The sequence below is a fragment of the Phocoena sinus genome, chromosome 20, assembly GCF_008692025.1.
Source record: "Phocoena sinus isolate mPhoSin1 chromosome 20, mPhoSin1.pri, whole genome shotgun sequence".
Lineage (NCBI taxonomy): Eukaryota > Metazoa > Chordata > Mammalia > Artiodactyla > Phocoenidae > Phocoena > Phocoena sinus.
In genome coordinates this window covers 9,941,681-9,968,639 of record NC_045782.1, presented here as the reverse complement: position 1 = coordinate 9,968,639, position 26,959 = coordinate 9,941,681, and the positions used below count along the sequence as shown (strand labels likewise).

The 26,959-nt window shown below is 34.8% G+C and overlaps 1 protein-coding gene across 4 annotated transcripts in view; it reads right to left on the bottom strand.

Moving 5' to 3' along the window:
* The window catches only part of RABEP1 (rabaptin, RAB GTPase binding effector protein 1), a 102,854-nt gene that overhangs the window by 33,610 nt on the left and 42,285 nt on the right, over window positions 1-26,959 (bottom strand). For all 4 annotated transcript variants that reach the window (XM_032615242.1, XM_032615245.1, XM_032615243.1 and 1 more), the window contains 4 exons: window positions 12,049-12,252; window positions 10,068-10,228; window positions 6,758-6,877; window positions 828-963 (listed from right to left, as the gene is read on the bottom strand). In XM_032615242.1, coding sequence (XP_032471133.1) covers window positions 828-963; window positions 6,758-6,877; window positions 10,068-10,228; window positions 12,049-12,252 — 621 coding nt within the window. The remainder of the gene's footprint in view (window positions 1-827; window positions 964-6,757; window positions 6,878-10,067; window positions 10,229-12,048; window positions 12,253-26,959) is intronic.

Below are 26,959 nucleotides of genomic sequence, written 5' to 3'. Positions count from 1 at the left end.
ATACCCATGACTTGGTCACTAACAGGAGTCATAGATACTTTTGTATCTCAGTACAGTTGTGGCAGATATCTTAATATATTATTTATGCTCATCAGACTTCAAAATTACAGTAGTTATTAAACCTGGTACTAGACCTTGTTATTTAATGCATTGATAAAATAGCACATTTATTACTATAAGTTTGCAGTTATTTATATTTTGATAACTGTTTTATAACATAATTGCTATCTTTTATAATTCTATGTATTTTATGTATTAAAAACATTATTCTGAGAGGGCTTCACAAGACTGCCAAAGGAGTCTGTGACACGAAAAGGTTACGAATCTCGGGTATACAAGATTAACTAAAAGAATTAAAGACAAACATATATTTTAATGGGAAAGGATAAGCCTATCCCCTAACCTGAGAAAACAGGGTCAATTTCTGCATCACTCTGCTACCAGACTAGCGAAATCAAAATTATCTCTTATAAACAGGGGTGCTACTTAAGAACACTAGAATATACTATCTGCCCTCTCTGTCCCATTTTCACTTTTGCTAATTCACCTCCACCAAAATAGGTCTGAAGCAAAAGCAGTTTAAGCAGCAACTTTCTATTATCTTTCTGCCCAGAGTTTGTGCCCTATGAATTCTTACTGGGGTCCTGGAGGAAACAGAAACCATTAACAATCCAAATATCTTTTCAAACCAACTGCAAAGCTTAAACTGAATCACTAACATGTTGGATTGGCATTTTGGAACTTGTTACTGTTATTAATCAATATCACTTTTACTTACATAGTTCTCTTACAGACTGAGATTAAAAATATAAAGAATATATATTTACCTTCATGCAATTCTTTCCGAAGTTTCTCAGCATCTTCCTGTAAAACAGATTTCTGAGTATTCAAAACAGCCACGTACATCTCCAGATCAGTCCTACAAGACTTTTCAGCTTCCAGATAATGATTCAGTTCTTTAACCTGAAAAAGATGCAATTCGATTAAACTAAAATTTCCAACAGTGTCTACCTTAGGTATGGTGGTAAGTTCTGGAGGTGCCTTGAAAAAAGTTTACATTTATATTTATGTAAATTTAAATTTACCCCCAAATTAACATTTATAATTTTTAATTACAAAACAAACATATACTTACTAAAGAAAACTGGGAAAATAACATAATTGACAATAATTAATAGTAAGCATTATCCATAATCATCACCAGAGTAAATATACAATTGAGATTACACATGACAATTTTGTACCTTGCTTTTAATAACGTGGTTCCAATTTGTATTCCCAGAGCAACATACACATGTGCTCATTTTATCACATACTCAGTGAACCCAGGTTGTTGTTTTTTATTTTTTATTTTTGTTGTTTTTTTGTTTGTTTCTTTCTTTCTGTGGTACGCGGGCCTCTCACTGTTGTGGCCTCTCCCGTTGCGGAGCACAGGCTCCGGACGCACAGGCTCAGCAGCCATGGCTCACGGGCCCAGCTGCTCCGCGGCATGTGGGATCTTCCTGGACCGGGGCACGAACCTGTGTCCCCTGCATCAGCAGGCGGACTCTCAACCACTGCGCCACCAGGGAAGCCCCTTATTTTTGTTGTTTTTTAAACAGTATTTTCTAAAGATAAAAATGGTATCATACTCTTTCAAGTCTGCTTTTCTTTGATTTCTGGTAATTCCAAATGCCTTAAATTTACAAAAAGGAGACATTTTCATAGACATAAATTCATGTAAGGAAAAAAGAGGAAGCCATGATGGAAAAAACAACCTGTCTCATACTGTAATAAACATAAACTTGAAGCCAAGTGCAGAATACTTTTTAAAATCACATCTTTTTTTTTAATGTCTTATTTCTGTTGAACAATTAACTATAATTTTCAAATATTAACAATATAGTCTAATATCTGAAATAGTTCCAACCAAAATAAAATGCAATCTTGCCCCAGAAAGTGATTAAAAAAATCACTTGCTCTACCCTTCCTTACAAATTGCCCTTCCTAAATTGTGGCCATTTAAACTAACTTTCAACTTTTTCAAATGGTTATGTCTAATTTCACTTTCAAGGTTACATTTATGCCTTTTATCTTCCCATTTCTTCAACTTGAAATAGCTGGCTGATCTGTTTTCAGTTATCTTTACTCCTAGACCATTAATACAATACATTAGCACTGGTCATGGACTAAAATGATTATTTAAGCTGCCATCTGAGGCTTCACTGGAGGCTGTCAGACAACCAGAAACGTACTATACACTAACCAAGCGTGACAAAGTGCTGACTGTTGTCAGGCACTTTCCCTATCACCTGGAGAGGTGGTAATTCAGTTAATGATAAAGGAAAGTCAATATGTCAGATATAAAATGGTGGTATATAACCACTAACTCTATTAGCTATTACTTCTTAGAATAAATATTTGACTCTATAAATAATGAATTAATTTCTAACATTCAAAAACTACTGAGCAGAACTCTGGGAAGATGGTGACAGTGAATGTGTGATACATGGATTTTCTTGAATTCCACACACCCTAACAACAGCACTAATAAGATAACAGAACTCAGAATACATGAACATCTACCAAAAAGAAAAAAAAGCGATAATTAGAGGGCGGGGACAAACCACTGAAAGCTATCTTTATGGAATTACATGGTATCAGCATCTGTGCAGGAGAAAGTAAAGGGAAATAACAAGGGCCGGAGAACTCCCAAAATATTCAACAGGGATTCCAACTTCACAACAGCAGCTGAAAAGTGGGAAGAGTTTCACACACTCCAATCGTGGATAAACACAACAAATTTATCTTGTAAGACTTAAATCTGGTTAGAATAAAACGGCATTTGATTTTCACTTACATTTCCTTGATTTCTAGTGAGACTGAATATCTTTTCACATTCCTTAACTTCCTCTTTTGTGAACTGCTTGTTCATATTCTTTGCTTGTTTCTCTGTTGGGCCATTTGTCACTTATGGACATGGCAATTTTTATTAATTTTGGACACTAATTTTTTGTCAGGTATAGATAACTTTTAACAGTCTATAATTTTCTTTTCAACTTTTTGTGGTATCTTTTAATAAGGAAGTTTTATATTCTAATGTAGGCAAATTTGTCAATCTCTTCTTTCACAGTATTTTTACCTTATTTAAGAAATGTTTTTGTATCTCACATAACATATTCTCCTTTTTAAACATTTCACTGAAATTAATTTTTGAAAAGTGTGAGGTAGAAAGCTAACCTCACTTTAATCCATATTTATAACTTTTTTAAATAATCCATACTTTTCCCACTGACTTGTAATGCCACCTGTCAAATATCAAATTTCCATATATATATGGATATATTTCTGGGCTCTCTATTCTGTTCCACTGGTCCATTTGTTTATCTTTAAACCAGCAACAAACTATCTTAATTACAGTAGCTACAGTAACAGTAAAGCTACTGTAAGTCTTAATACTGGTAGGTAGGGCAAGTCTCCATACCTTGCCTTCTTCAAAATTTTGCTGGGTGTCGGGGCTTCCCTGCTGGTCCAATGGTTAAGAATCTGCCTGCCAATGCAGGGGACATGGGTTTGAGCCCTGGTCCGGGAAAATCCCACATGCCACGGAGCAACTAAGCCCGTACGCCACAACTACTGAGCCTGTGCTCTAGAGCCCACAAGCCACAACTACTGAGCCCGCGAGCCACAACTACTGAAGCCCACGCTCCTAGAGCCTGTGCGCCACAAGAGAAGCCACCGCAATGAGCAAGCCCGTGCACTGCAACGAGGAGTAGCCCCCCGCTCGCTGCAACTAGAGAAAGCCCGCGTGCAGCAATGAAGACCCAACACAGTCAAAAATAAATAAATTCAATTAATTAATTTAAAAAAATTTTGTTGGGTGTATTTCTGATCCTTTGTTTGTCCATATGAATTCTAGGATCTACTTATCGAGTTCCTTATTAAACCCTGCTGGATTTTGAGGGGAATTTTGAATTTACAGATTAATTTGGGGATATACTACTGCCTGCTTTACAATACAGTATTTTCTCACTCAGGAGCACACATGTATTCAAATTTTCATTTATAATGTGTTCCATAAAGATCTTACTCATTTTTATTTAGATATATTCTCAGGTAACTAATACAGGTTTTGTTTGTTTGTTTGCTATTGTGAACAGGAATTTTTCCCCATTGCATTTGTAAGTTGGATATTACTGGGGTACACAAACACTACAATTTTTGCATGTTGATCTTGCTGGAAACAACTTTCCTAATTGTATGTCTGAATATCCTCTTGCCTTCCTATACAAAAAATGAGTTTCACCACTTTCTTTCCAGTTATTATGCCTCATTTCTTTACCTTGGCTTATCTTATCACCTAGGAGCACATAAACAATCTAAGCAAAATCACTGAGCATGGGCCTCCTCATATGTTCCCATCATTAATGGTAAGGCTGCTAAACATTCATCATTAAGTATGATGTTTGCTGAAGGTTTGATAAATAGCCCTTTAATACGTTATTGGGTGTTTAAATTTATCAAATGCCTTTCTGAATCTAAGATGAATTTACTACTCTTCTCCTATAATCTTTTTATGTGGTATATAAAAATAATAGGTTTTCTGGTGATATACCATCCTAAATTCCTGGGAATATCCCTTTTTGATCATGATGTCTTTTTTGCTTTTTCTTTTCCTTTTTTTTAACTACACAGCTGAAAATTTTTGTTTCTGTATTCCTAAATGAGATAGATCTAAAATTTTCTTTTAATACCTTTTTGTGAGTTTGTTTGTAATGAAGTTATGTCTCATAAAATGAGTTGGAGAGCTTTCCCTCTTTTTCTGTTCTCTAACACAGTTTGTAAAATATAAGGATTATCTCTTTCCAAGAGCTTTGGAAAAACCTGTCTGCAAAACTAACTGAGTCTAATGTCTGTTGGAGGATAGGAGACAGGAGAAAAGGAGATTCTGACTATAAATTCACTTTCTTTAATAGTTACTAACTACATCGGCTCTCCTATTTTATCTTGAGACAATATTGGCTAATTATTTCCTATCAGAAATTTTTTCATTTCATCAACCTTACTTCATTTCAAACTTATTGCTGTGACATTGTCCATAGTATTTATTATTTTTAAGTCTCTACTGATTTGTAGTTATTTCCCTCTTTCATTTATAATGGTTTAAGTCTTTTTTCTTTTTTCCTAATTAGTCTTATCAGGTTTGCCTATCTTACTACTTTTTTCATTTTTTTCATTATATTCACAATTTTCCTTTGGCTTTTCTATTTCACTAATTTCTGCTCTTACCTGCATTATTTCCTTCCATTCATACTGTTTGTACTATTGTTCTATTTTTAGATTCTTGAGTAAAAAATTCAAATCACTCTAAATATTTTATAATTCTTTTTTCCATAAGAGTTAAATTTTTTTCATTTTCCAGACATTTCATCTCATATTTTATTGTAAATAATTTAATAACCTGTGGTCAGAGATTTGGATGTGTATTAACATCAAATCTTCAAAATCTGATGACATTTCCTTTGTGACATTATGAAAAGTATAATGTACCTAAAAATAACAATATTTATTCCATGCACTATCCTAAGTGCCTTATGTGTTAACTTATATAATCTTCATAACAGCCTTATGAAGGAGGTAGTATTATCCCCATTTTACGGTTGGGCAAACCAAAGCACAGTAAGATTAATTAATTTGCCCAAGGTCATCCACCTAATAAATGTTGAGCTCTTAACTACTATGCTCTACTAGTGTATGAAATATAATCTCTCTCTCACTCTCTTAGTGACAGGATTCTATGTCTATTACATCTAAATTATTAATCAAGTTGCTCAAAACCCCTATATCCCTACTAATATGTTTTTTCTGCTTGCACTATCATTTGCTAAAGGACAGTTTAAATCTCCTACTATAATTGTGAATGTCAATTTCCCCTCATAATTGTCACTTTTTAGTTCACATATTTCAAGGCTATGTAAGATGCATTCAAGTGCAAGACTGTCATATCTCACTGATGAATTATAAATTAGAAGGGGTCCCTCTTTATCTCTATTAATTCTGTTTTCCTTTCATCCTATCTGTTTCATATTACAATTGCTAAACCAAGTTTCTTTTGATTAGAATTTACAAGGCATTGCTTTAAGTCTCTTTTTTTTTCCAATCCTACTTTATCATTTTATTTTAGGTATACGTCTTATAAGCAATATAAATTTAGATTTTTAAAATCTAGTCTCTTTTAGTAGGTAATTATCACTTACTAGGATTATTGATACATGCCCATTTCTACACTCCTATATGTATTTCTACATTCCTATGTTGTGTTTCTGTTTACTACCTCTAAATTTTTTTTCTTTCTTTCCTACTTTAATTATTAAAATGTTTGACATCCCCTTGTATTTTTTCTGTTGCGTCTTTATAGCCAACAAATCCAGCCACACTATAGCTATGTCAAAGATCAATTCTGGGGCTGATGTCAGAAAACAAAGTCACCTTCGAAAACTTTATTTTCCTTCATAACAAAACAAGAGAGATCAGGTCTCATTTTGATAAGAAAATAAACACTGACTTTGTAACAAAGCAGCACAAGCATCACTACTGTCATTATTTTAAATATCCATAAGGAGAAATCATCTCCAAACATTTTCTTGCATTTTCAAGAAAGCAAGAGTCTTAAGATGCATAGTTTAAATTACAGTTTACCCCCTTAGTATTCTAATTTTGCTCATAGCATTAGGGCAAAACCTTGGTTTCAAGCAAATGGATTACAATGTTTCACAACCTTTGAGGCCTCCAGCTCTTTAATCTTGTCTTCAGCCTCTGTCAGTTTATCTTTCAAAGCTGCAATTTCCTTCTCCATAGGCATCACAACAGACCGAAGTTTTTCAGCATCCTCTTGGGCCTATGGTTAAAAAGAATTAAATGCTACAACTTATTGATTTATTGCTTTTCTAAAAAACTCTGACCTCTCCACTTATTAAAATTAGTATAATAAATTAGTCTAGCAGGCACTGTATTAGCACTCACAAAATTGAACCACGTCTAACTTTTAAATGCTGCATTACTTTGAATGTCAAGTCATAATTACAGCTTTCCCAAATATTCCGTTTAGAACTTGGGAATAAGTAGGAAAATGGATCCACTAAGACAAATTTGACTTTTTTTTTTTTTAAGTGAAAGCAGGTTTATTTAGAGAGATACACATTCCACAGAGAGAATGCAGTCTGTCTCAGAAAGTGAAAGCAGCCACAAATTTGACTTTTTAATTAGTTGAGTAACTGAGTTGGAAAATATCTATATATAAAAGGAAATGCATATAATAAATAATTTTTATAATTCTGGTTACTAAATTAATGAAACCATAATCTCTTACAAATACTGAAAGGACTAATTAATTTTTTTAACATAAAAAATAGAACATTTCCTAAAATATTAGAAAATTATGTTTCTATAAAAGGGCTTCCATCTAATTATTTAAACAGGGTATTTATCATTTTACTTTTGATATCTACATGAAACAAACCCAAAAAATAACCCTTAAAACCATGCTGCTTTCCATCCTTCATTCTCAAAAACATGGATTAAAAGGAAACAACATCCATAAACTAGTAAGTTGGTAAGAAACTTAATTTTATTTTATATACACACACGTATATTCACACAGAAACAAAGGCAGACTCAAAAAGTTAGCTTTTTTCCTTCTAGTGAAAATGAAAATTAATCTTATTCACTGAATTTAAAACAGTCCAAGCTTCTCCTAAAGTGTTCATGATAGGGAAAATATGTTCTATGCCAAAATGTGAGTGGAGATTTAAAAAAAAAAAAAGATTATCTCTCAGAAAAGAGAGACACACTTTGTTTTCCAGTGCTTGCAAAGTCATTTCATCATTTATTTTATTTTGAACTAAGTCCTGTTTGGAAAAGACATGTGAGCTTAAAATATCTTCAGCCAAGGCTAATTTGGGACGCTTATAGAGGTCTGCTGATTAAAATCATCAGGGAAAAAAAAGGAGAGAAGAAGCAAAGAATTTAATACAGATTGAGTTATTTATTAATGCAACGATGACCTCACAATTCCAAGTGATGCATATCATAACAAAACTTTTAAAGATGATTTTTTTGAATAACAGAAAGGTCATTAAAAACAAGGAAAAGCTGAGACACTATCACAGCCAAGAGAAGCCTAAGAGACATGACTAAATGTAATGTGGTATCCTGGATGGGATTTTGGAACAGAAAAAAGGACTTGGGTAAAAACTAATGAAATCTGAATACAAAGAAAGGACTTTAGTTAACAATAATCAATACTGACTTATTAATTGTGACAAATGTACCATACTAACATTAAGACGTTAATAGGGGAAACTGGGAGTGGAGTATATGGGAACTGTGTAGTATCTTCACAATTTTTCTGTAAATCGAGAACTGTTCTAAAAAATAAAGTTAACTTTAAAAAATAAAAATTTTAAAAAGGATAAAAAGTGGCAGACTGCAGAAATTATGACTATGAATATATAAGAAGAATAAAAAAAAAAAACTATCCTCATGTGAATGGTACTGTGGCTCTGAATAAAATGTCTAATGACAGCATCAACTATGAATTACTCGGAAACAACCTGACAGAATTGAAGGCTACCTACTTCGGCTAACTACGGTAGATGACTAAGTGACTAGTGATCATGAAGACATTGTCAGATCCTCATGAAGAAGCTGAATTACAATCTTTTCCTGAAATAAGACAATGTAACTAACTATTCCTCAAGGTTCAAGCTTTTGTTTTGGGTGTTGAGTTCTCATATGATTTTTATACTATAAAAAAAAAATTAAATAAACTTCTAAATATATAAAAGTGGTCCTTGTATGAACCAAGACTATGATTAATTCAACTGAAAAGAAAAATCAAACTCTAATTATTATTTTATATGTGATTTCAAATGTATGTATGTATATAAATTAATAAATTAAAAGTTTCTGGGGCTTCCCTGGTGGCGCAGTGGTTGAGAGTTCGCCTGCCGATGCAGGGGACACGGGTTCGTGCCCCGGTCCAGGAAGATCCCACATGCCGCGGAGTGGCTAGGCCCGTGAGCCATGGCTGCTGAGCCTGCGTGTCCGGAGCCTGTGCTCCGCCACGGGAGAGGCCACAACAGTGAGAGGCCCACGTACCACAAAAAAAAAAAAAAAAGTTTCTGTAATGGCCTACGTGGGGAAAGAATCTTAAAAAAGAAAAGAAAAAAGAGTGGATATATGTATATGTATAACTGATTCACTTTGCTGTACACCTAAAACTAACACAACATTGTAAATCAACTATACTCCAATAAAAATTTTTTTAATTAAAATAAAAAAATAAAGTAAAAGCTTACATAATCAAACTGGCCAAAAAGCTTTTTAAATTTTCTCAATGATAAAATATTTCATCTTATATTTAGTTGTTCTATGGTCAGGCATCTTACGGTAAAATGTTCAAGCATAATATGCAGTACATTCGTCCACAGGAACCAAGGTATACTGAGAAAGAAGGAAAACTAAAATCTGTTCTCAGGCTTCAGTTTAGACACAAACACCAAGCAACAACACTCATTCAACAAATATTTACTAAGCACCTATGCGCGAGACACTACTCTAAGCATTTAGGATACACAACAAATAAGACTTCTGCCCTCGTGAAGCTTGCATTCTAGTAAGGAGGAAAAGGCAGCAAACAGTACTAAACATAATAAATAGGTGAACTCTATGTACATTATAAGGAAATAAATGTTATGGAAAAAGAAAAATTAGAACAGGATAAGAGCAAGTTGTGGTAGGTGGGGGAGGGAGGTGGGCAGGTTGCAATGTTAAATGGGGTGGTCAGGATAGGCCTCATGAGGTGGAGGCAATTGGTCAAAGATTTGAAGATGAGGGGCTCAGCCAAACATATATCTGGGGGAAGGTCATCAAATTGTTTAGTACTATATTTAAGTCTGTGTCCAAATAATTTCTCTAACAGAAAACAAAAAAGTACAACTTCTATTACCATAATGATATTAGTTGAAGCATTACAACAAAAATATTTGGACTGAAATATTTCTACAGATGAATACATTCCTTCATACCTTTTTCATTTCATTTTCTAAATTTTCCTCCTCTTGACCTTCAGACAGCCTTCTCCTTAAATCAGCTATTTCCCTCTCTGCGGATTCTCGATACTGTGCCCACTGTGTCCGCTCCTGCTCCAGCCTAAGGTGGAACTGATGTTCATAGTCACGAACTGTTTCTACAAAACATCACCAAATATTTCTAAGCATTCTGGAAAAAATGTCCTGGCACACTAAAATTTTAGAAGTAGTTATATAAAGAATTTAAGCCTAGTTTCTGGAAATCTTTTAATTCACTAAAAACAAAAGCACTAAACTAACATTTCTAGTTCTTACTACACGTAGAAATTTTGCTAAGGACCTTAAATCATCTCTAATCTTCACAATAAACCTGTGCCACATGTTATTTTACAGATGAGGAAAGCTCAGGAGAGGTTAAATACTCTGGCCAATATTTCATAACCAGAAAGAAACAGAGCTAGAATTCAAACCTAAGGCCAACTCTAAACCCTATGTTCTTAGATACAACACTATGACTCCTAAGACAAATATAACGTGTCACCCCAATACAACTATATGCCTGAAAGGGTGAGAAAAGGGATATATTTTCAGAATGTTTTTACTATAACCCAAGATTCTAACTTGAGACAAATTCTATAAAGTCTTTACAAAATGACTTTATCTTTAATACAATCTAAAAACATGTGATAAACACTGCTGGTTGTCCATTAATTTCCACTCTTTCTTCTTTCTTACTAACAAAACCCCAATTTTGTTTAGAAGTCAACGGCCAATTTTAAAACTAGAGTTTCTAGATGCCTTGGTAGTTATGTGTAATCAGAAACCTCTATAAAGTGTGTGTGGGGTTGTGGGGCGGGGGGAAATATGCTGGAGATTTCTAGAAAGTTTTTGCTTTACTCAGGCGGAGTAGAGGAAGAGCAGTCATTTTTTTCAGCCACAAGGCAAAATGAAGTTGAAAACCACATGCTAAGGGTGAAGGAAAAGAAAAGCTGAAGGAGCCTAGGACAGTGATGACATCAGGAACCACTGTACCCAGCCCTAGGTTACCTACCTCTGGATTTCTCATGTGAAAAAAACGAACTCTTATTTGGGTAAGCTGTTATGGTCAGGAATGTAACATGAGGCTTAGAGTAATCCCTAGGTGATGGCCACAAACTCAGAAAACAGTGCTTGTCTTACCTGCCTTCTCACAGAGTACTAAGGCAAAAGTGACACATAACTGCGAAGACGGGAAAAAAAGTCATCACTATTTCACATTTATATTATTAACAAAACTAATTCTGGAAACCCAAAGATTCAGGGGGCAGCTTATTTCATTATCATTTTTTCAGAAATGCAGGAATTAATAAGCACTAGTGCTAAAAGTTGATAGAGACTAAACTACTACTCTTCCTTTGGACCAAGGGTCACCAGCTGGTAGCTCATAAAGCCTATTCTAACCCACAGGCCACTCTACCTCATAGACTGAGTGAAGATTTCACATAAAAATCCAAATTTTTCTTTACAATGTAACATTATGGCAACACTGGCCTGGATGGGCAATAATTAGCTGGAACTAATAAGTGTAAATAGTAACTTCACTCTTTGCATGGGAGGTCTCTCCAGTTCTGCACACTTCCTGTGCCCACACACAGCTTCATTCATTGACATTACTGGCCTGCCTCTCCTATAAGAAAATCCATTATGAAGCCCTGCTTTAAACCTTATAATGAACTATAGTTTTCATTTAATGCAGTATCTCTGTAACACTCTCATCATAATTCTCCATTATTAAATTTGTTAAAGATACAGATGATATATCCATTGGCTTCCCTTTTATTTTGAATATGACAGTACATCTTGAAGATGGTAATACATAAAGCCACAAATGAAATGTAAATGAAACTCAGGATATATTTTAAGACCTTCTGAAAATGTTCTCAATCATCAGAATCAGTTATGTTAGAAAATCATAAAATAGATCTGTCTTTATCTTTACCTTTCATAACAGCCTGAAGTGAAGCAACTTCTTCTCTCCACTGTCTTTTCACTTCATCTATAGCTTCTTGCTTGGTATTCTCAGACACCGTGGCAATGGCCTTGATATTTTCCATCTCTGCTTGGGCTTCCCACAGCTGTGTCCGAAGATGTCCCAAATCATCTTGTGCAGCTTGTAAAACTGCATTTTGCCTCTTCAGATCCTCTAGGGAAAAAAAAGACTTTCCATTAATGAAAAGTTTACCTTTATCAGGCTGACATTCTAATGAAAAAATTAAGCATTACATTTTTATATGTTAACTTAGAAAATCATTTTAATAAAGGTAAGATTTACCGTATGCTGGGTATCACGAATCAATTATTAACGACCTAACCGAAGAGCGATTAAGGCCATATAGTTGTAGAACTAAATTTAGGCTCTTTCACCCACTGGCTAACTTATTTAACCTCTCTGGCCTCAGTTTCCACATCGACAAAATTAGAATAAAAATACCCACCTCAGAAAGTTGTTTTAATGATAAAACAAGTTATTGAAACACAATTCAAGAAATGGTTAATAAAAGAAAGCCAGAGTACATGGCAGATAACTAGGTCTAGGCTTTTTTAAAGTTGGGATTAATTTCTCGGCACCCCTTTACCATCTGTTAAATATTAAATTGATCTGATGTGCCTACTACATGATTTAAGCCTAAGTAGGATATCTGTTCGGCCAAACTGACTTCCAAAAAAGATGAACCTACCAACAGTATATAGGGGTGTGTCTGTTTTCTCACACCCTTACCAACAGTCACTATTTTCCATTTTTTTAAGTCCTTGCCAACATCATGGGTAGAAAATGGTGAGCTTTAAAATCTATATTTCCCTATTAATAGAGAGGTTGAGTATCTTTTCATACATTTATTAGCGACCAGTATTTCCTCTTTGGTGATATCTTTTACCTGTGATTTCCAATGAATTGTTTTTCTTCTAATTTGGGAGAATATTTTATACATACTGGATATTAATACTATTTTATCTTACAAAACTGTTCCCAGTCTGCTGCTGTTTGTCTCAACTTCCTTGTTTTTTTTTTTTTTGCGGTACGCGGGCCTCTCACTGTTGTGGCCTCTCCCGTTGTGGAGCACAGGCTCCGGACACGCAGGCTCAGCGGCCATGGCTCACGGGCCTAGCCGCTCCGCGGAATGTGGGATCTTCCCGGACCGGGGCACGAACCTGTGTCCCCTGCATCGGCAGGCGGACTCTCAACCACTGCGCCACCAGGGAAGCCCTCAACTTCCTTTTTAAAAAATATTTATGCAGAAGAACTGTTCATCTTTGCAAAGTCATCAATTTCCTTTACGGAGCACAATAACTACCTCGACCAGCCATGAAAACAATTTAAGTTCTAACGCTACTACTAACAGCTGTGTAACTTTAATGGAATCACAAGGCCATCAAGCCAGAATAATGGCAACACTTTTCTGTATAAACTTCTAAGTACTTGAAAAACGTCAAATAGATAGTATCAATGAAAGAACTTTTAAAAGTTGTAAAGATATTCCTCATTATCAAACAATCACAGGAATTAACAATTTGGTAGTTCAAGTAACAGGAAAAAACCTAGTCATACTAATTTTAAGTGAAGTCATTTAAGAAATCTTTACTCTCTCAACGTCAGTTTCACATCATTTTGTCCCCACTATTAAAATATTTTGAAACACTAGCCAGACAGTTATAAGCATTAGTTGCAGAAAGTAACTATCTAAAGTATCCTGAAGGCAAGATGGCTACCTAATAAATAGTGGTAGGTGTGTGACTGGGAATGACCCAGAAACTGAGTAAAGACATAAACATGTGAAACCACAAAAGTGTGTGTGTGTATCAGCTCTATATTCTAAGCGCTATTTCATAAAATGTGAAATAAAAGACAAAGCATTATTTCTGGAATACTTTATTAATTTCTGAGAAATTAATACAATTCTGTCAAGGCTCAAGTCTATATACTTAACACCTCCTCATGCTAATTATCCCTGCTACTTTTGACTTCTTGGAAATCTCCCAGAGCTATTCACTACCACATTGTCACCATGAAAAGAAAAACTGCAAATAAATAATAAACCTAAATACTAATTTTGGCATGCTTCCTCACAGTTAAAAGCAGTATAGAGATCCTGGAGGAAGAGTGGATCAAATTTTATTCCTGACTCACTTTATAAATATTTACATAAGACATAATATACATTATTTATTATACATGATATATAGTATATATGTTAAATATATGTATATGTGTATATTTAAACCAGGAAACAAATAGAACTTTAAAAAAATTTTGTAACAAAGCAATTCAAACATGGTAGCCAATAGTACAAATTATTATTAAAGAACAATTTTTTGTTTTTGCATATGTAATTATGAAGATTTACAAACTCAAAAGTTGAGAGCATTATATTACAACAATCTTCCACATACCTATCACCAATTATAATGATTTTGCCATTTATTTCAACTATTCTTTTTTAAAAGTAAGTCCCAGAAACTGTATTACAGTATCTAATGCACTACATATGCATCTCTGACAACATGGATATTTTCTTACATGTACACAGTGCCACTGTCACACCTAACTAATAATTGTTTGATATAATCTAATACTCAATCTTACTGAAATTTCCCCAATTGCCACTAAAATGTCTTCTTGAAGATTTGTTTGAATTAGGATCCAAACAAGACACTTCATTTGGTGATACTCATACTTTATAAAATACTTCACAGAAACAAATATAAAGAATTCTGTAATGGACACCTATTACCTATCACCTGGCTTAATAATTTTTAACATTATTGCTACATCAGCTTCAATTTCTTTTTAACCTTAAGAAATGAAACATTACAAATACACTACTTTCTTCAGAGTAACAACTATCAGGAATTTGGAGTTATCATTACCATGCATATTTTACACCTTTATGTTACAGGTTTTTAAACCTTAAGGCTCTCGTAGCACAGTATTCTTCTGCAATTACCTCACATCTATCAGTTTTTGAGATTGCTAATACATGCAACTACCTCATTCGTTAACTGCAATACCAGAGTACCAACAGATCAGCTATTATAGTTCAGGGGCATTCACGTGTGAGCTAGGAATCTACTTTTTCTATACAGATGTTCCCCTTGTTCTAAACTCTTGCCCCAGTCTTCCCATGTTTATAATGTCATCTATGTCGTATATCAAATTTCCACATATATGTGGATCTGATTATGAAACCTCTATGCTATAAATATGGTCTATTTGTCTATTCTCATGCCAATACTATATTGTCTAGACTAGTATAGCATTATTTATAATATTTAGCATAATCTTGTGTATGTTTAAAATTGTCCATAGTAAATAATTTTAAAAGCCCATGATAGTTTTGAATAAAGTGGGGGGACTTGGCCTCCCAGATATCAAAAATTATTATAAGCCTCATGCACCAATCACTCAGATCCAGCAACCATACCCCCGCAGGCAATCTTGTCCCATCCACCAGTTTGCATTCTACAACTTATTGTTTTGAGATAAGTCACAGACATTTTTTTAAATTAATAAACCTTACTTTTTAGAGCAATGTTGGATCCACAGCGAAACTGAGCAGAAAGTACAGAGTTCCCATAAACTCCCTGCCTCCCCACGCACAACCTCCTCTACTGCTGACATCCCCCACCACAGCAGTACTTCTGTCACCATCTCTGAACTTACAGTGACACATCCTTATTAGTCGCAGTCCACAGTTTACATCAGGATAATGTATAATGATGTGTGTCCACCAATCTTATGCAGAGAAGTTTCACTCCCCTAAAAATCCTCTCTGCTTTGCTTAGTCATTCCTCCTATCCTCCTAACCCCTGGCAACCACTTAGCTTTTTCACTGTCTCGATAGTTTTGCCTTTTCCAGAAAGTCATACAGTTAGAATCACACAGATTCTTTTCAGATTGGCTTCTTTCACTTCATAATACACATCTGTTTCCTCTATGACTTTTCACGACTTGATAGCTCATTTCCTTTTCACACTGAATATTCCACTGTACCACAGTTCACCTGCTCATCTACTGAAGGACATCTTGGTTGCTTCCAAGTTTTGGCAATTATGAATAAAGTTGCTATAAACATCCATGTGCAGGTTTTTGCATGGACATACATTTTCAACTCATTCAGGTAAATACCAAGGATCAAAATTGCTGAATCATATGCTAAGAGTATATTTACTTTTGTAAGAAACTGCCAAACTGCCTTCCAAAGTGGCTGTACCATTTTGCATTCCCACCAGCAATGAATGAAAGTACCTGTTGCTCCACATCATCAGCAGCTTTTGGTGTTTTAGATTTGAGCCATTTTAATAGGTGTGTAGTGATTGCTCATTGTTTTAACGTATTCACAGACTGGTGCAACCATCACCACAATCAACTTTGGAACATTTTAATCACCCCAGAAAGAAATTCAATACTTTTTATCACCCCCCAACCCTCTAACCTGGCAGTCTTCGGCAACCACTAATCTACTTTCTATCCCTATCACCTATTCTGGACATTTCATATAAATGGAATCATACATACTTTGTGACTGGCTTTTGTCACTTACCATAGTTCTTTCAAGGTTCATCTATGTTGTACTCTGAGTATGTCATTCCTTTTTATGGAGGAATAACAAAAACAATTTGTTTATTCATGTATCAGTTGACAGATATTTGGTTGTTCGTCACTTTTTGACTACTATGAATAATGCTGCTATGAAAATTCACATAGAAATTTATGTATGGACATGTTTTCTTTTCTCTTGTATATACTTAGAAGTGGAACTGCTGGGTCAAATGGTAACTCTATGATTAACCATTTGAGGAAGTGAAAGGCTGTTTTACAAAGTTACTAGACCATTTAACATTCCTGTCAGCAATGTATGAGGGTTTTGATTTTCCACATCTTTGCCAACTCTTGTTATTAACTGACTTGGATATAGCCATCTTAATGGGTGTGAAGTGGCATCTCATTGTAATTTTGTGCTTCCCTGGTAGATAATGACACTGAGCATCTTAACATGTGCTTACTGACCATTTATGTATCTTCTCTGGATAAATGTCTATTCAGAACTGTTCACCATTTTTAATTGGGCTGTCTTTTATTATTGAATTGTAAGAGTTCTTTATATAAGCTAGATAAAAGTCCCTTATCTGATACAATATTTGCAAACTTTTCTCCCATTTGGTGGATTGTCTTTTCACTTTTTGGATAGTGCACTTGGGAGCACAAAATTTTTTAATTTCTCACAAAGTCCAACTTATCTAATTTTTCATTGTTTGTTTCTGCTTGTAGTGTCACATCTAAGAAATCACTGCTGAATCCAAAGTCACAAAGATTTACCCCTACATTTTCTCCTAAGAGTTTTATAGCTTACTTTTTAAACCTAGGGTCCTTGACACTTTTGTAGATGCCTGGGATCCAATGTCCTTCTATAGCATGTAGACATCCAGATGTCTCAATACACTTCATTTAAAAGATGATTCCTGCCCTGCTAAATTGTTTTGGCACCTTGCAGGAAATCAATTTTTCGTATATATTTCTGGATTCACAATTCTATTACACTGAATTACTCCTATCCTTATACCAGAACCACACACTATCTTGATTACTGTTGCTTTGTAGTAAGTTTTGTGATTCCTCCAACTTTGTTTTCCAAGAATATTTGGCTGTTCTGGATCCCTAGCATTTTCACACAAATTTTAGGGTCAAACTGTCAACTTCTACAAAGCAAGCAACTGAGATACTGAAAGACACTGCATTACATCTGTATATCAGGGGAGTATTGCTAATGCTAAATCTCTTGATGTATGAACATGGGATGTCTTTCCAGTTATTTAGACCTCTAAGTTTTTTTTCACCAGTGTTTTTGAACTTCCCAGAGTGTAAGTGTACAATAAGTACACTTGTTAAATTTATTATTCTTTTTTTTTTTTTTTGGCCACACCACACAGCATGTGGGATCTTCCCGGACCAGGGATTGAACCTGTGCCCCCTGCAGTGGTGCAGTGGAAGCGTGGACTCTTAACCACTGGACTGCCAGGGAAGTTCTATTATTCATTTTTGATGCTATTGTAACCGAAATTGTTTCCTTAATTTCATTTTCAGATTACTCGTTGGAAGTGTATGGAAATACAACTGGTTTTTGTATATTCATCTTGTATCCTGCAACCCTGCTGAATTCATATATTACTACAAATGTTTTTTTTAGTGGATTCCCTATGTTTTTCTATATAAAAGGTTATCTAAGAATAGAAATAGTTTTACTTCTCCCTTCCAATCTGGATTCCTTTTTATTCCCCCACCCGCCCCGTTTCCTTTTGGCCTAATTGCTCTGGATGAATAGAAGTGGTGAAAGTGGACATCACTGTCTTGTTCCAATCTTACGGAGAAAGCATTCAGTCTTTAACCATTAAGTGTGATAATGTTAGCTTCGGGCTTTTTGTAGATGCCCTTTATCAGGTTGAAGTTTCCTTCTGTTCCTAGTTCGGTTAGTGTTTTTATCATAAAAGGGTGTTGAATTTTGTCAAATGCCTTTTCTGTGTCTTCAGGGACGATCGTAAGTTTTTGTTTTTCATCCTATTAATGTGGTGCGTTACATTAACTGATTTTTCAGGTATTGAACCAACCTTGCATTGTTAGGAAAAATCCAATTTAGTCATGGTATATCATTCTTCTTATGTGTTGCTGAATTTCTTGCTAGTATTTTGCTGAGGATTTTTGCATCTATATCCATAAGGAATATTGGTCTGTAATTTTTTCGTTTTGTTTTTTGCTTGTGATGTCCATGTTGTTTTGATATAGGGTAATAATACTAGCTTCATAAAATGAGTATGGAAGTGCATCCTTCCTGTCTACTTTTTAGGAGAGTTTGAGAAGAATTAGTATTAATTCTTTGAACATATGGTAAAATTCACTACTTAAGCCATCTGAACCTAGGCTTTTCTTTTCATATTTTGTGGGTAGTTTTTAAATTACAAATTCAATCTCTTTATTTGCTATGGGTCTAATTCAGATTTTCTACTTCTTCAGTCGGTATTTGTATCTTTCTAGGAATTTGTCCACTTCCTCATTCACAGTATTCCCTTACACTTCTTTTTAATTTCTGTAAGGTCAGTAGTAATGGCCCTGTATTCATTTCTTGGTCAATCTAGCTAAAGATTTGTCAATTTGTTGGTCTTTCCAAAGAAAGCACTATCAGTTTCATTGATTTTCATCACTGATTTTTCTATTCTGTACTTCACTGATTTTTTACTTTAATCTTATTAATTCCTTCCTTCTACTTGCTGTAGGTTTCATTAACACTTTTTCCAGTGTCTTAAGGTGAAAGATTAGTGATTTGAAATATTTCATTTTTTATACAGGCATTTATAGTTACATATGTCTAAGGACTGATGTAGCTGCATCACATAAGGATTGGAATGGTATGTCTACAATTCCATTTATCTCAAAGCATTTTCTAATTTTCTTTGTGATTTCTCTTCCAGCTACTGACTACTCAGGAGTGTATTACCTAATTTCCACATATTTGTGAGTTTCCCAAATTTCATTCCATTGTGGTCAGAGAACAAACATTGTATTATCAATCCTTTTATACTCAAATCTACTTCCTTGTTGATCTTCTCCGTGGAATACTGAAAAATACAACTCTTATTGTCAAACTGTGTATCTCTCCCTTCATTTCTGTCAGTTTGCTTCCTGTATTGTGGGACTCTGTAGTTAGATGTGTAACTATTTTGTCTTCCTGATGGATCGGTCCTTTGTCACTATAAAATGTCATTCTTTACTACCATTTTTGGTTTAAAATCTATTTTCCCTGATATTAGTATGGTCTTTCCAGCTTTCTTATTGTTGCTGTAGGCAAAATACATTTTTTTCAGACTTTCACTTTCACTCTATTTGTATCTTTGAATCTAAAATGTATCAACTGGACAGCATATAGTTGGATCTTGTTTTATTAACCACTCTGAAACTCTCTGCCTTTTGTTTGGATTCTTTAATCCATTCACATTTAATACTATTAATGTCACAATATTGTTGGATTTAAGTTTGCAGCTTTTGTTTACTGTATCTTATGTCCTTTTGCTCCTGTTCTTCTTTCATTGCTTTCTTTTGACTTAAGTGAATAATTTCTAATGTAACATATTAATTCCTTTCAAAATTATTTCATTATATTTTCTTGTGTTATTTCTTTAGTGGTTGCTCTAAGGCTTACCATGTACATCTATTTTTTTAAAATATTTATTTATTTATTTAGGCTGCACCGGGTCTTAGTTGCAGCACATGGGATCTTCATTGTGGCATGCAAGATCTTTTTAGTTGCAGCATGTGGACCTCTTAGTGGCAGCATGCAAACTCTCAGCTGCAGCAGGCATGCGGGATCTAGTTCCCCGACCAGGGATTGAACCCGGGCCCCCTGCAATGGAAGCACAGAGTCTTACCCACTGGACCACCAGGTAAGTCCTATTACCATATACATCTTAATAGAATCTACTTCAGATCTGTATAACCCTAATACCCATGAAACACAGAAATGTTACTCCTCTATAGCTCTCTTCCCTTTTTCCATGTCTATACTATTATTGCTATTACACTGCCACCTATATATGTTATACACCCAATGATACACTGCTATACTTATTGCTTCATATAATTGTCTTTAAAAACCTGAGAAAAGAAAGGAGACCAAGTATATATTTATACCATCTATTATATCGCCCTTCTTATATACCATTTCTGGCTTTCTCCACTTGATCTTGTGGGTTGGAATTACTATCTGGTGTCATTTCCTTAGTCCAATATAGCTTTCCTCCCATCCAACTCCTTTGTGCTGATATTGGCAAATATACTAAATTTCCATATGCTATGGGCTCAATAAAGCAAATATAAATATATATGTATTTTATGTGTGTATATATATACATATAAAAAATACACAATTACCTTTACTGGGGACTCTGTTTTTCTCACATGAATTCAAATTACTGTCTATAATTACTTGCTTTCAACTGAAGAACTTCCTTTAGTATTTTTTATAAGGCAGTCTGCTAAGAAAAAAATTCTCTCCGTTTTTTGGGGTTTTGTTGTTGTTATTGTTGTTGTTTTGTGGTATGCAGGCCTCTCACTGTTGTGGCCTCTCCTGTTGCAGAGCACAGGCTCTGGACGCGCAGGCTCAGCAGCCATGGCTCATGGGCCCAGCCGCTCCACGGTATGTGGGACCTTCCCAAACCGGGGCACAAACCCATGTCCCCTGCATTGGCAGGCAGACTCTCAACCACTGTGCCACCAGGGAAGCCGTTTGTTTTTTTTTTTAATCTGAGAATATCTTTATTTCATCTTCATGTTAAAAAGATGCTTTTGCTATATATAGGCTTCTTGGTTAACAGTTTTTTTTTCCCCCCTTTGAGCATTAAATGTAATCCCACTGCCTTGCTTCCATTGTTTCTAATGAGAAGTCAGCTGTTAATCTTATGATGTGTCTCTGTGTGGATCTCTTTGCACACCTCTATACTACTTGGAGTTCAATGAGCTTCTTAGATGTGCAATTTACTGCTTTTCATCAAATTTGGAAATTTTTCATCCATTTCCTCTTCAATTATTTTTTCTTTTCCTCTCTTTTCTCTTTCTAGCACTCCCATTATGTGTTTACTGACATATTTAATGATGTCCCACATTTCTACAATGCTCTTCATTTTTCTCTTTTCTTTCTGTACTTCGGACTGGATAATCTTAACTGACCTATCTTTAAGTTAATAAATTCTTTCTTCTGCCAGTTCAAATCTACTGTTGAGCTCCTATAGTGAATTTTTCATTTTAGTTATTATAATTTTCAACCCCAGAATTTCCACTGGGTTCTTTGTTACAATTTCTCCTTATTGATATTCTCTATTTGATGAAACACTGTCACACTTTACTTCTTTAAGCATAGTTTTCTTCAGCTCTTTAAATGTACTTATGACTTCCTTGAAGTCTCTGTCTGTTAAATCTGACATCTGGTCACCCTCACATGCACTGCATGTTTTTTTTCCTTTGTATAGGCCACAGTTTCTCCTAATTTTTTTTTGTTTGAAAACATTTTTGGTAATACACTGCAATAACTCTAGAACTGGTTCAGCCCTACTCCCTTACCAGCTTGTTACTGTTGTCTGCTGTTTAGTGGTTGACTGGATTTTAGTAAAGTCTATTTCTTCTCTCCCACTTCCTCCAACTCCTGCAGTGTAAAACCTCTGATGTTGCTCCTCAGAAGGTACAGATTTGGACATGTGCAGTCACTCTGGGATGACAACAGTTTTTGCAGGGCTCCCTTCTGAGTATCTCTTTCCCTGACCCACATCCGTCAAACTCTATACTTACCTGCTGGTGCTCTTCTGAGTGATATATCTGCTTTAGAAACAGGGCACTGAGTGGTGGGAGATGAAGTGGTAGCCTCTGATGTCCTTGGCTTGCTTCTCCCAGCATAGAACCTCCACCCAACAAACAAGTTAGAGCAAAGGCTATCAGGGCCCCAATATTCTCAGTATGTACCACCCAAGTTAGAGCCTGCATCCTAAGGAGTAGGGGTGAGAGGGAAGAAAAGAGTTCCAGATCTCTTGGCCACACTCAACTGATACTTATCCTCTACAAGTGGCTGGGGTGGGGGTCCTCAACTGTGAACTCAGGAGAGAGGGAAACCTGTGTTCCCAGCATCACCTGCCTGGAGTGCAGTTTCCATCACACCAGGCTGGGAGAGAAGAAGGAGGAAGTGGTTCATGGATCAAATGTCCCAGACTCTGTTTTTACCAAGATTTAACAGATTTTCTTGGGAAAATGTTTCATTTGCTATATGCCTTAGGACTACTTCTAGAGACTTTAAATGGTTGTTCTTAAAAATAATTTTCCCAAGTTTTGCTGGGCAGTGGGTCTCTGGAGCTCCTCATATTACCATTCTAGAAATGGACCTCTCAAACTTATCATTTACCCATAAATATTTCAGTATGTAACCCTAAAAGATAAAGGCCATTTTTTAAAAGTATATGTAACATAAAATTTACCATTTTCATCATTTTTAAGTGTACAGTTCAGTGGTGTTAAGTTATTCACCTTGTTGTGCAACCAATCTCCAAAACTTGTCATCTTACAAAACTAAAACTATACCCACTAAACAGCAACTCCCTATTTCCCTGCCTCCTCTAAGCCCTTGGCAACCACATTCTACTTTCTTTCTCTAAGTTTAATTTTTCTAGGCACCTCATATAAATGGAATCATACTGTCTTTTTCTGACTGCCTTATTTCACTTTATAAGGACCATTTTCACACCTGAAAAAAATTAACAATACCTGAATATCATCAAACCAGTGTTGAAATTTCCACTTGTCTAATGTTTTTAAAACAGTTCAGCTCTTTGAATCAGAATCCAAAAACGTCCATATACTACAGCTAGTTGATATCTATCTTAAGTCTCTATTAATCTATAGGTTTCTCCCTCCATCTCTTTTCTCCTTGTACTTTATTTGTTGAGGAAACTAGGTTGTCTCATAGAACTTCGCACAGTCTGGATTTGCTAACTGCAAACCTATAAATATAGATGAACTTGTTCCTTTTTTCTTTGCATTTCCTATACATTGGCAGTTACCTATAGTGGGTCACCATCTTCTTGAGCCTGTTCTTCTTTGTAAATCTGAAGACAGTCTGGAAGATCCAAAAGGGAATAAACTAGATTTTCACTGGAATTGCTCTCAATTTGTAGACTGAAGTGAAAGTTAGCATCTTTACAACACTAAGTCTTTCCACCTATGAACATGGTATCTCATTCCATTTATTCAGGCTTTCTTTTATGTCCTTTAACACTGTTTTATAACTTTCCTCTATAAAAGTTGTACACACCTTTGTTTAGACTTATTCCCAAGTGACTAAGGATTATGATTTTTACTTTTTTTAATTTACTTCAGGGTTGCTTTTTCTTCTTTTACTTCTCTAGTTACTGATATGGAGAAACATTATTGATTCTTCTATAGTGATCTTCATACCAACAATGCTGATAACTCTTTAGTTCTAATAGTGTGGATTCTCTTGGTTCCTCTATGTTGTTAATCACATGGATTCCACAGAGACAAAATTGTCATTAACTTCCCAAATTTTATAACTAATTTCCTTCTATTTTATTGCATTGGCTAGGAGGACCTACAGTATTAAAATGAATTAAAGTACTGACAATAGGTCTTCTTATCTTGTTTTATCATGAAGTATAATATATTCTATTAGTTTCTAATAGAAACAGAGAGGCCCCCTCAATTCCTCATTTGCTAGGAACTAGTATAAAGTCATATTACTAAAGCGTATTAACTTTTATTGAATGTGCTTTCTGGTTTTTCTCATTTGTTAATGCAGTGAGTTACATCAATAGATGTTGCAATGTTAAACTATCCTTGTGCTCCTAGTATGCATGGTCACGGTATATACTATGTTTTAATACTCCGCTGAAATCAATTTTTTAAAAACAATTTTTTAACTGCACCGCGTGGCGTGTGGGATCTTAGTTCTCTGACCAGGGATCGAACCCGCGCCCCCTGCACTGAAAGCACAGTGTCCTAACCACTGGACCACCAGGGAAGTCCCTGAAGTCAATTTTATTTAGGATTTTAAAGTCTATGGTCATAAACAAGACTGGTTTATTGGTACACTAGTATTACTGCTTCCGTTGTACTAATCCCACAAAATGAAGTGGATAGCTCTCTAGTTTTTTCTTGTTACTAACGCAGTATATAAAAGATAGGAACAAATTTTCCTTGAAGATTTTTTAAAATTTGCCTATAAAACTTATGCCTGTGACATCCTTTTGTGAGTAAGAATTCTGTTTATTGATTCCGTTTCTCTTATGGTTATGGTTTATTCAGTTTCTATTTGAGGTAATTCTGGTAACTCATATTTCCTAGAAAATTATTCATCTAAATTTACAATGTTTTTTGGCATAGACATACATGCACAATACTCCTATGTTTTCACATCTCTACTGTACCAGTAATTGTGTCTTTTTATTAGTTTTTTTAACCAAAAGATGTGGGTTTTTTTTAAGTTAAGTATAGTTGATTTACAATATTGTGTTAGTCTCAGGTATACAGCAAATTGATTCAGTTACATATTTTTTAATATTATTTTCCATTATAGGTTATTATAAGATATTGAATACAGTTCCCTGTTTTATATAGTACTTTCTTATTGTTTATCTATCTTATGTATAGTAGTTTGTTATCTGTTAATCCCATATGCCTAATGTATCCCTCCCCATCTCCCTTTCCCCTTTGATAACCTTAAGTGTGTTTTCTATGTCTGTGAATCTGTTTCTGTTTTGTATATAGATTCGTTTGTATTATTTTTTAGATTCTACATATAAGTGGTATCATATATTTGTCTTTCTCTAACCTACTTCTCTTAGTATGATATCATCTAGGCCCATCTATGTTGCTGCAAATGGCAATAGTTCATTCCTTTTTATGGCTGAATAGTATTCCATTGTGCACGCACGTGCGCGTGTGTATGTGTGTGTATCTCTATATATCACATCTTCTTAAACCAATCATCAGTTAATGGGCACTTGGGTTGTTTCCATGTCTTGGCTATTATAAATAGGGTTATCATATTAAGTGAAGTAAGTCAGATACATAAAGACAAACACTATGTGGTATTTGTAACACTATAAATCAACTATACTTAAAATTTTTTTTAATTTTTAAAAATACAGTGCTGCTGTGAACACTTGTATCTTTTCAAATTAGAGTTTTCATCCAAAACATGTGCTTTTGATTTTATTGAGCTTAACTCTTAACTTTGCTTTCTATTTCATTGATTTCTATTATTATTTTATTTCTTCTATTTCCTTTGGGTTCACTCTTTTTTCTAGCTTCTGGAGTTGAACATTTAGATCATTTAGTTTCAATTTCTCATGTTTTGTTTTGTTTTGTTTTTGTTTTTGTTTTTGTTTGTTTTGCGGCATACGGGCCTCTCCCGTTGTGGAGCACAGGCTCCGGATGCGCAGGCTCAGCGGCCATGGCTCACGGGCCCAACCGTTCCGTGGCATGTGGGATCTTCCCAGACCGGGGCACGAACCCGTGTCCCCTGCATCGGCAGGCAGACTCTCAACCACTGCGCCACCAGGGAAGCCCCTCTCATGTCTTTTAATAAATTAATTTTAATAAATGTTTTTAAAGTTATAAGCTTATTTTCAAAGTATTGTTTTAGCTGCATCCCACAAGTATATTCATTGTATTCTAAATATTTTGCAATCTTCATTATGACTTCCTCTTGAACTCATGAGCAACAGGAATGCATTCTTAGTTTCCAAACTTTAAAAAACATTTACATTGTTGCTTAAAATCTTTCTAACTGCAATAGGTAACAAAACATGGTAAGTAGCTTGACTTTTAAAATATGTTGAGTATTCCCTTGAGATATACACAATATTTTAAGTGCTCCTTATGAATATAAAAGGATGTATATTTTCAGTTTCTTGGGTACATCATTCCTAGGAGATCAAACTTTTTAAAATTCCGTTGCTCAAAGTTGTTGTATCTACCTACTGCTTGATCTAGCAATTGATATAATGTTAAACATCTCATATGTGTGCAGTTATCAACTTCTTGTAATTCTATCACCTTTTGTTTCTTTATGACATGCCATGGCTATTTTGTTAGGTACAGACAAGTTCATGATTATTACATCCTCTTTGTAGACTGTTTCATTCATTGTGAAATACCCTTCTATGTCCCCGCAATGCTGTTTGCCATAAGTTCCAATTTTGTTATTATTGCCTCATTTGTCTTATTTTCTTCTTTTAAAAAATTAAAATGAACTCAGAAGTTTTTTGGTTTTGTTTTTTATAGTCAGATTTATTAGTTTCTATGG